Genomic DNA, 11,843 nt, shown 5'->3' on the forward strand with positions numbered 1-11,843 from the left:
TAAAATAAATTAAAAAAATAAAATAAAAATTTGGGAAATAAATATTTGTATTTTTGCATTGAAAAACTGTGTACATGGTGACTATAACTATAATCTACCTGATCTTGAGGCCTACAAAATCGGGGGAAAAAACAAAAAAATAAACTTTTTTTTTCTTATCAACTAGTCAACTAGTACCAACAAGTTCGACTAGTGGATTTACTAGTCGACTAGTAAACTAGTCGACTAGTTGCTTAATGCCCTAGCGGATATCATGCAAGATCCCCATTCTTGCGACCTGGGTTCCTTTCCCTTTCTGCTCTTTTGATGAACTGAATACAACAGGACCACAATGGAAACAAGCCCCCAGGGCATCTTGTGTTTAGCATCATTCTATAAATCGTACTACTGTACTTTTTTTCAAATTGTTAAATAAAGCATTCAATCGATCAATCAATAATAATAATAATAATAATAATAATAAAACTTTATTTGTATAGCACCTTTCATGACATGAAATGCAGCTCAAAGTGCTTTACAGAGCAATGAAGAGAGAAAAAAAGAAAAGAAAAGCAAGGCATAAACATTAAAAAACAAGAGCAGTAATGCAATACAGTGAGGACATGAATAACAAAATAAATTAAAAAACAAATCAATTAAAAGCAAGGGTGTAGAAGTGGGTCTTGAGCTGTGCTTTAAAAATGTCTACAGAGGCTGCCTGTCGAAGGTACAGTGGGAGTTTGTTCCACGCCGTCGGCCCGTAGAAGCCATTTTTTTAGGTAAAGCGAGCAGGCCAGCAGTGGAAGACCTTAGGGGGCGGTTTGGGACATATTTAGGCAGGCAGTCATGTAGGTAGGAAGGTGCGAGACCATTTAGAGCTTTATAAACAAGTAAAATCATTTTAAAATCAATCCTAAAAGCAACCGGAAGCCAGTGCAATGAAGCCAAAACTGGAGTAATATGTTCTCTCATCTTAGTTCTAGTTAAAACTCTGGCTGCTGCATTTTGGACAAGTTGTAATCTGTCAGTGGTTTTCTTAGGCAGTCCAGAAAAAAGTGCATTGCAGTAATCAAGCCGAGAAAAAACAAAGGCGAATATCAAAACAGATATATATGTCATTGCATTCTTGTCAATAAAAAAATAAACATCAGTTGAAAGAAATATTCTTCGTCATTGTAGTCTAACAGTAATCAATCAAATTATGTGGGTTGTCACCAGAGAATACAAAGGTTAACCCATTCTGGGCGGGAACCCCTTTTGGTGTTAGCATTATGTTATGCTTTAGCTATTGAAAAATAGCAGATCTACAAGCTCATAGCGCGCCACCGAGTGGCGCGCTACGAGCTTTGTAGGTCTGCTATTTTCGAAAAATCTGATCTCAGGTCAAAATGGGTTAAATACAATAAAAGTGCTTGTTTCTTTGTTTGTTTCTATTGTACTGTGGCAGCTTGTTGGTGTCATAGGCGCTCGGGAGGGGAGTGTCTGTCTATAGTACTCTAACCACCCTTAAGGAGCCATTATGAAATGGGAGAAGCTAAAACCTCCAGGGCCAGACGACCCCATGTGCTGCTGTGAGTGTGACCACCTGGGTCAGCACTGTGGAGGCTGCTGGGACTGCAGTGACATGGACGAGGCCTGTCACAGGTAATACCAACCAGGGCTGGACTGGCCACCGGGCATACCGGGCATTTTCCCGGTGGGCCGCGACCGTAGGGGGCCGCCATGATAAAAAAAAAAAAGGCAGGCCAATAGGCGGCAGGCCACCAGGAAAGGTCCGGGCGTGCTGCCATTCTGGGGTAGCGCCCCCCCTGACCCCCCCCCGGTGGTGCAGTGCAGGGGGGGGGCACATAATATTATGTTGCCTATCTGCGCGCTGGTTGTGGTGGGCCGGTCTGGGCCAAATTCACGCGAAAATGCCCGGGCCGAATTTTTGTCCCAGTCCAGCCCTGATACCAACCAAGCAAGTGTAGTTTTTGGCAGCACATTTTGAGTTTTATAGTCATAGGCTTTTGAATAGTTTCCATTTAGTTTTAGTCAAATTTTGGTCACCTGGAATGTTTTAGTGTTAGTCTAGTTTTAGCCGACTAAATGTCATAAGATGTTAAGTCGACTGAATCCACGGTTGATTTAGTCGAACAACATGTATTTTGGCGGGCCTTGATGCCGTCGCCATTTCTTTCACTTGCTGAAAATAGCTGATCTACAAGCCCACAAGCTTGTAGTAGATCTGCAACTAATTGTAAAATGACTTATACTGGATCTCTTCTCCACTAGTCCCTTCCTAACATTTTAGTCTAGTTTTTAAGTGGTGCAACTGCAAACCACTTCCTTAAGTGATTATGTGGTCACTCAGGTCTCTGCCTGGCTGGGTCTCTGCCTGGCTGGGTATGAGCACGAAAACAGAATGGTTGTTTTTCACCACCTGTGCGCAACCTAACACACACACAAACACACACGCACATATTAACTGTATATATGGTGATTTCAGGTGTGCCAGTACAGTACAGTACAGTACAGTACAGTACAGTACAGTACAGTACAGTACAGTACAGTAGAGGGACCCCCGCACGGTAACTGTCATTTCTCAACCGTTTCGGACACATTTGGGCATGTACAACTTCCTGGTCTCTTCCTGGTGCGCATGTTTCCTTCCTTCCGTGGAGCAACATGGAGTCCACCGTACGGTCTTCGCTTCCTAACCTTATTTAATGAACCTTGGCCCTATACCCAGGTGGCTGAAATGCACGCCTCTGAAGAGCGAGAGCTCGGCGCTGGGCGCCGTGATCCACAGGCTGGAGGTCAGCACGGTGCCGGCGCTGCTCCTGCTGCCCGTGCTGCTGCACGTGGCGGCTCTGCACTGCCTCCTAGGGGTGGCGGTGCTGACGGCGCTGCCCGCCCTGGTGCTGTGGTACTACTACGCCACGCACCGCAGGAAGAGGAGGACACTCTTCTTCCTGGCGCTGGCGCTGTACTCCCTGGGCTACATGTACTACCTGTTCCTCGCCGAGATACTGCCGCGCGGCGACGTCCACCCCAGGCAGGTGCGTGTGTGTGTTGTGTTGTGTTGTGTTGTGTGTGTGTGTGTGTGTGTGTGTGTGTGTGTGTGTGTGTGTGTGTGTGTGTGTGTGTGTGTGTGTGTGTGTGTGTGTGTGTGTGTGTGTGTGTGTGTGTGTGTGTGTGTGTCTGTGTGTGTAGCTTGCTATTTAGTCATCGAATCATTGGTGCAGTTTGGGCCTGAATCTAGTCTTGAAACTTGAAATGGGACATTCAGCATAGGAAATGAGTACGTTTACTTTTAGTGCTTTAAGTAAACAGTATTTTGATGCCAATACTTTTGTGGTTTTTTACTAAAAGTAAATTCTGAATACCAGACTTTTACTTACACCACTGAGTATTTCTACATCGTGGTATCAATACTTTTACTCAAGTTAAAAAAAACATGAGCCTACAGATTTACACTTTCCTAACTTTTCCTGGGAGGTTTTCTGAAAATGCATGTTTTCCCCAGGTTTTTACTGCTTTGCCACTGAAAAGAATCGTCAATCAATCCTCGACTCATTCTGAATAGAAACACCTTGGCAAATGCCCCCCTTTCTCACTGGCAATGTTCTGACAGATTTACTGAATTTCCAATGGCATGTTAAGTTTTCAAACGGCATGTCTGTACTTCTTCCACCACCGCCTGCAGGTGTGCACGGTGACCATCGGGATGGTCCTCACTCTGGTCTCTCTGGTTCGCACCAAGAGGGGCCCGGGGTTCGTGGTGACCCCGGCCGGGTCCCAGACGGGTCTCGTTGTGACCCCTGGGGGGTCCCAGCAGGTGTCTGACCTCACCCACCAACACCACCACTCTGTTCCGGCTCAGAGCCCCTCAGAGCACCACCACAAGGGCTCTGGTTACCAGCAGCAGCACAACGGAGCTGGGGGGACCCCCCCCGCCACCACCTCCTCCTCCCAGGCCCAGACAGAGGTCCAGAGCGTCGGGAGGGGAGGAGGCAGGTGTCCGGTGTGCCGGGCGCCACGCCCGCCGCGGGCCGGGCACTGCCGGATCTGCGGCTCGTGTGTCAAGAGGCTGGACCACCACTGCATCTGGTGGGTCACATTATCGTCTCGCGTTGGCAGACTGTACGCCTCTCGCAATTTTCAAATGCTTCCGTCAGACAGTCCGGAGCAACGGAAGCTATATCATGAGTCAAATAGAATATATAGTGGGAGTGAAGCCTCCTCCTCCACTTCCGTTTCGTCTTTACAGTCGCGCAAATGTATCCCAATATAAATATAAATCATCTAAGCATATATAGCTTGCCGCTTGTAATGTAAATAAGAAAATAAGCTCTAAAAGATATTTTAAAATATATTTTTGTGAACGGAAATGACAAACGGATTACTCGGATTTCGGGAGGTGTAGTTCCAGACCCTACACTACCATGTATACTAGCATTCAGAGATTGTGGAATAGTTGTCTGGCTACGTGAGACTTGTCCCATTACAATACCTGCCTGGATCAAATCTCTGCAGTGCTTAGTAGGCATGTAACGATTCACTCAACTCACGATACGATTCGTATCACGATATGAGGTTCACGATACCAGACAGTGGCCTTGTGGTTAGAGTGTCCGCCCTGAAACTGGGAGGTCGGGGTTCGATCCCCGGCCGGGTCATACCAAAGACTGTAAAAATGGGACCCAATGCCTCCCTGCTTGGCACTCAGCATCAATGGGTTGGATTGGGGGTCAAATCTACTAATCAAATGATTCCCGAGCGCGGCGCACGCTGCAGCTCACCGCTGCGGCTCAACCGCTCCAAGAGATGGGTCAAATGCGGAGAACAAATTTCACTGCGGTAACGTGTGTGACAAATCGTATGACTTTGACTTTGACTTTGATACGATTTTTCACAATATTCAAAAATATTTATATTTTAAAGAAAAATTACCGTTTTTTAAATTTTATATAATGTATCTCCCCCCCTGAGATTTTTTATTTAACTACATTGCAAAAAAGTAGCATTACTTTTGACAGTGCAGAAACATAATTGCCTTCCTTGATGAGCATCAACGACCATCATCACCTGGGCACAGTCACAGACACACACAGCTCCCCTCTACAGTGCTCTACTACTGAAAGTGACTATCATTTCTCTCCAAAAGCACTTGAATATGATGGAATATGACTAAAGCTCACATTTCACATCACACACTTTGGAAATCGATTTTTTTATTTCAATGAATCGATTCATATCGTCGGGATTAATATCGATATATATCGATATATCGTTACATGCCTAGGGCAATGATCATGAATATGCCAACCAGAGGAGACATTAACAGTGCATTTATACTGTATAGCGCCTTTATCGAAGGCACTTTACATAGATTGTGCATTACATTCACTCATTCACACACACATTCATACACCTTTACATAGATTGTGCATTACATTCACTCATTCACACACACATTCATACACCTTTACATAGATTGTGCATTACATTCACTCATTCACACACACATTCACACACCTTTACATAGATTGTGCATTACATTCACTCATTCACACACATTCAAACACCTTTACATAGATTGTGCATTACATTCACTCATTCACACACACATTCATACACCTTTACATATATTGTGCATTACATTCACTCATTCACACACACATTCATACACCTTTACATAGATTGTGCATTACATTCACTCATTCACACACACATTCACACACCTTTACATAGATTGTGCATTACATTCACCCATTCACACACACATTCAAACACCTTTACATAGATTGTGCATTACATTCACTCATTCACACACACATTCAAACACCTTTACATAGATTGTGCATTACATTCACTCATTCACACACACATTCATACACCGGTGGCGGAGGAAACCATGCAAGGTACCAACCTGCACATCGGGAGCAATACAGTTACGACACGATTCAGATTCATATACGATTCAGTCTTTCTAAAAGTCATATGTCAATCATCTGAAGACATATACTTTTCTTTCATAGGTAGATGATCAATCGAGATTTGTGCTATAATGTCCTCTGTGTGTACGTGCGTGCCCGTGTGTGTGTGTGTGTGTGTGTGTGTGTGTGTGTGCACCCGCCCGCTGTCAGGATCAACAGCTGCGTGGGCGAGGCCAACCACCGCAGCTTCCTGCTGACGCTGTCCCTCTTCCTGTTGACCTCTCTGTACGGGATCAGTCTGGTGCTGCACAGCGTGTGTCCTCGCCAGTACCTGGTGACCGCCCTGCTCTACTGCCCCGGAGTCTACGATCACTACAGGTCAGTATACTGCCCCCTACTGCCCCGGAGTCTATACGATCACTACAGGTTAGTATACTGCCCCCTACTGCCCCGGAGTCTACGATCACTACAGGTCAGTATACTGCCCCCTACTGCCCCGTAGTCTACGATCACTACAGGTCAGTATACTGCCCCCTACTGCCCCGGAGTCTATGATCACTACAGGTCAGTATACTGCCCCCTACTGCCCCGGAGTCTACGATCACTACAGGTCAGTATACTGCCCCGGAGTCTACGATCACTACAGCAGTGGTTCCCTAAGTGGGGTTCGGGGACCTCCAGGGGTCCTTGATAGAGTTCCAGGGGGTCCCCAGCTAAATTATAGTTTGGAACCATATGGACCCTTATGTGTCTGTAACCCTGAGTGTACAAATGTAACAAAAATGGTTCCATTTGTACACAATCTCAGAGTTAAATTAATTCATTTTACAATATAAATTGGGGGTCCCAGAGATAGAAATGCCATTCAATGGGGGGTCCGTAGACTATTGCATGTCACACTGGGGTTCCTTGAAATTAAACGGGTTGAGAATCTCTGCTAGAGCCGTAAAAATCTTCTCTCATGGGGGGTCCCTGGCATATCTTTTCAAATGGGGGTTCGCAGGCTAATTAGTGTCAATTTGGGGGTCCTTGACATGAAAAGGTTTGCGAACCACTGTACTACAAGTAACAAGAGTGTCCAAACTCTCCGTGTCTCTCCAGCTTTTTATTAAACAAACATTTTCAGAAACCGAAACTGGGATACCAATTGTATCCAATCAGGATAGAGAACACAGTCAGGATACAGATTAAACAAGTGGAATTGTAAGTGATGGCACAAAGAAATGAGCAGACAAAATTGGAACTGGGAAACTAAAAAGAATATGAAAACATAAATAGCTACTCTCTCCTGATTGGGGCTGACATTTTGTCACCTACCTGAAAATGTATTTTCTGTTTATTAAAAGGGCTGGAGAGACAGGGACACCCCTGTTACTGTAGAATGAAGAAAATGCCTCCCTGGGATCTTCTCCCCACACCCCTGTTACTGAACAGACACTCTATAGCAATGATTACTATATAGTGATTTAACCTTTTAACAAAAAAAAAGATATCACTAATTCACTACCTTTAAAGGTGTAGTGAAATGACCATATCCGTGGTCATCATATGGGCATACCTAACAATGGATGCCAAAAAAATGGGCACACAAAAATGAGAATTTTTGTGTGTTTTTATATCAAAAGTCCATACAAATATAGTTTATATTACTATTATTATATATTATATTACTTCCTGAAAACGAAAACGTGCTGCGTGATGACGTGTCGAGGCCCACATCGATAAAAGCCAGTAAAAATGAAGCTCACCCGTTTAATTCCCCATATCTCCGCATCTGTCCAGCACAGGCTGCACAGCTGCTACTGATTACAGAAATCCTCTGTTTTTATTCCCATTCAAGATAACATCCAGACAGTGTATTACTCGGTTTCAACTTAATCATCACGCTAAAATATGTATATCTGAAAACATTATAGGGTAGAAATAAGCCGCATAACAGTAAACTGGTACACCTGGCCGTCTATCTGATTTGTAAACAAACACACACGCAGCAGCATGGTGGCTGCTGCGTATAGCATAGCTACCGTCCCTAGCTACCGTCCCATCGCCTGAAGGGATGCGACGCTCTGATTGGTTCAGAAACTTCAGACCGGCGTTTCAACTTGAAACAGTTTGAAACTTCAAAATAAAATGTCCACCATTTCCGTTGCACTGCACCTTTAAGTAAAGAATGTGAGTACTTTTCCCCCACAGCACCGCCCTGTGCTTCACCTGCGCGTGGTACAGCAGCATAGTGACGGGAGGCCTGCTCCACCTGCTGCTGCTCCAGCTGCTCAACGTCAGCTACAACGTGACGGAGCGAGAGGCCCAGCTGGCCATGAGGAACCACGGCGGCCAGCGGCGCCTCTGCGGCATGGTCATCGACACGGGACTGTACTCCAGGGGCTTCTACCGCAACTGGCTGGAGTTCCTGACCATGGCGGACGATGGCGGCGATCACGGCTCGCTTCAGACGTCCTACGCCAGCCTCAGTGTCTAGGATGTTTGGGGCTTTTTCTGCCTCAGATTTATTTATTATTATTATTTTTTTATATTTTTTATCCCACGATTTTGCAACCCATTTTTTCACCCAGTGTCAATTATCTAATGTAATCCTGGGCGCTACACTTCCTCTGCCAACCTGGGTGGGGGGGCAGCGGACTGACCTCATGCCTCCTTCTATGCATGAGGAGTCCAAGCTGCTTCTTTTCACCTGACAGGGGGAGAGTTACCCCGGCCGGACGTAGCGCGTGGAAGGAACACGTTATTCCGACCAGTTCCTTTCCCCTCCATCGGGCGCCCTGGCTGGCCAGGGGGAGGTCGTTTATAGAGACCAGGATTACTGCATGTTTTTTGTGAGGGTACCTACCCCAGGGGACACGGGGAGAACATGCAAACTCCACACAGAAGGGCCCTTTCGCCAACCCCGCCTCGGGTATGGGGCACTGGGGCACACACACGGAGGAGGGAACACGGCCACAGCACCCACAGCGTCCCCAGCGGAAATCGAACCCAGGACCTTCTGGCTGTGAGGCGACAGCACTACCGACTGTGCCACCGTGACCGCGACACGCTGTCAAGCAGCACTGGAAGCCTATCGGTAACCAGACGGCTACAGCAGCCGTCCGGGCGAGATTGTTGTTTTTAATCAGCTTGCAGAGCTGATCATTGAACAGACTTTCTCTATTCTAGTTACGTGGTCTATAGAGCGTCGCAGACTCGCAGTCCCGCCCCTTACCATGGACCAGGAAATTATTCTCCGTTCATTTTCCTCATAGACATTTCAGAAAGTATTTATTTAAAGACGTTTACGCCGCGGACAAAGCCAACTCGAGACGTGACAAATCATGACAACAAACAAAATTTTTGGGGCCGAAAAAATAATTAGAAAGAAGAAAAAAACGGCAGGTTACAACACTTTTTTTGTTGTTTTTCTTCTTTGTAATTATTTGTTTGGTCCAAAATATTGTTTGTGTTGTCATGAGTTGTCACGACTCGAGTTGGCTTTGTCCGCGGCGTAACCGTTTTTAAATAAATACTTTTTGAAATGTCTATGGGAATAATGCATTGGGATTCATTTCCTGGTCCATGGTAGGGGGCGGGACTGCGACGCTCTATAGTGGCAAGATTGGCTGACCTCTTAAGCCAATGGGAGACTAGCCCCACGGCCAATGGGATAGTAAGCCTGCTCTCCTGTCCTCTCCCCCACCGCACCATGACTACACAGACTGTAAACGCGACCCACTAAGCTACATTATCCCATTTAGGCCTGACGTCGAATACAATGAAATAAAAGGTCTTCTGAAAGAATATACATATTCAAAGATTTGTGCCGCATTTGCACGATTTTTCAAAAAATAGCAGACCTACAAGCTCGTAGCGCGCCACTTGGTGGCGCGCTACGAGCTTGTAGGTCTGCTATTTTTCAATAGCTAAAGTATTACATAATGCTTAAAACACCAAAAGGGGTTCCCGCCCCAAAATGGGTTTTATACAAGAGAAAGGAATGCAAGCTGATGTGACTTTATGACTAGAGTCTTTTTGCACTTGGCACTATAGGTTTGGCATCCAGAACCGGATCCAACATTTGAGGATAATCGCGGTTACAACATATTTGGGAAGCGTTTCTGGAACCATGTTTTTTTATCGCTGCTATACTGTATGTTAACTGTCTTCAGTTCACATCTACTTTACTGTACAATTACGATACCGAGTATCATTGACCACCATAACTCTGAGAGTGTACAAATGGAACCAAATGGACCAGCAGTGGGGGTCCATTTGGTTCCATGATTTCCATCTCAGAGTTACAGACCACTACAGCAATATGTCTGCAATACTGTATGTATGATTTACAAAAAACAAAAAACTAGAAAAATTTCCCTTCTGGGCACAGGTCTCCACCAGGAGGATAGGAGTGTATGTGTGTGATGTTTGGCAAAATGTTTAGGAGTAATATAAACATGTTTTTTTGTTTGTTTGTTTCTTGCAACAATTTTCTTCATTTTGTTGAGGAAATGCAGAGCCAGATCACTCATAGCATCTCTGAGGATAGAATTCTGGATGAGCAGGACATGTGCAGCATTTTGTACAAAACGGGCTACTCCTGAAAACTTTGGAAGGCAATCTTAGCTAATCAGTGTAGAATCTGAGAACAGGCTCGTCTTGATCACATGACTACAGAGATCATGTGTACCGATTTGCGTGAGATTTGGATGAAATCTGTGCGACTAACATAAACAATGTGTTTTTCAGAAATCGGCCTCATGGTGGCGCTATAATCGGCAGATGTGGAGGGATGCAGGGAAAATGTTTTTCCATGGCCTCTAGGGAGTGTGCATACATAAGTTGTATACAGATCGATGCATAAGTAAAAACAGGAATTGGCCTGTTATAGCGCCACCGTGAGGCTGATTTGGGAGAAAAATAGTGGCATGTCATCCTCGGCCTAGTGGAAATGTGTGTGTATAATTTCATGGAAATTGGACACTGTGTTTGTGATTTGTGGCATTTTGTTCGAAACGGACCAATCATGTGAGCTTTGGAAGCCAATCTTAGCCAATCAGGATGGAAGATGGGAAATTGTGCAGATCCGTGTTGATCACATGACTATGGAGATAGTGTATACCGAATTGTGTGATGTCTGGATAAAATGTGTATGAGTTATCTACAGAAATGTGTTTTGCCTAAATCGGCCTCATGGTGGCGCTATAACAGGCCGTTGAGGAATATTTGGGGCAGAGGTTCGTCGTTGGCATCCAGGGAGTGTGTGTGCACAGTTTGGCATGGATCGGGCCAACGGTGCCGGAGATTAGCTGATAACGGACGGACGGAAGGACACACACCCACGGACTGAGTGCAAAACATACTCTCTCCCCATGCCTTCGGCCTGGTGGAGACAACGAAGGCCAAAATTGTATACATTTTCTTTTTTTAAATATATATAGGAATCGTTAAAGGAAACCAGACCATTAAGAGCATAGACATATATACATAGACGCCTCATTTGCCGCTGCAGTTCATTGGAGCGACGTGTATCCCAATGAAGGCGGAAGTGCAGTGCTGAAGGCTTTTTTTTTTTTTAACAAATCTTTATAACAGTCATGACAATATACATTACAAAACAAGACAAACAAACACAAACAACAAAGTTATTAACAATACAACATCAGAGCCAGGGGGGATTAGATTACTAACAGAAAACATTAAAAGAGTGAACACAAAGCAACAGTTCTCCGCAGCTTTCTTATTTAGAAGTGCTGAAGGCATTTGCTGAAGGCGACTGCGTCGCTGCCCGAGTGAATCCTCCATGTCTCTCGCTGTCACTCAAGTGACTACTGGCCAATCACAGCGCGTCTTTTCCGGGACTTATGTTACGCACGCGGAAGCTTGACAAGCTTCCGCTTTGCTTCCGCTATTCTTCGCAAGGAATGTCGGGAAAATAGTGCCTTCAATTTTGACACA

The 11,843-nt window shown here is 45.1% G+C and overlaps 1 protein-coding gene across 1 annotated transcript; it reads left to right on the forward strand.

The window, feature by feature from the left end:
- Positions 1–1,498: 1,498 nt before the first annotated feature.
- On the forward strand, positions 1,499–8,379 carry LOC306928841 (palmitoyltransferase ZDHHC23-A-like; the record flags this gene model as incomplete). Its single annotated transcript, XM_079509113.1, has 5 exons — positions 1,499–1,623; positions 2,711–3,020; positions 3,668–4,071; positions 6,111–6,278; positions 8,094–8,379. 5 exons carry the CDS (start codon positions 1,499–1,501, stop codon positions 8,377–8,379), a joined length of 1,293 nt encoding a protein of 430 aa, XP_079365239.1.
- Positions 8,380–11,843: the final 3,464 nt, after the last annotated feature.

The sequence above is a fragment of the Electrona antarctica genome, assembly GCF_951216825.1.
Source record: "Electrona antarctica genome assembly, chromosome: 8".
NCBI classification, from domain to species: domain Eukaryota; kingdom Metazoa; phylum Chordata; class Actinopteri; order Myctophiformes; family Myctophidae; genus Electrona; species Electrona antarctica.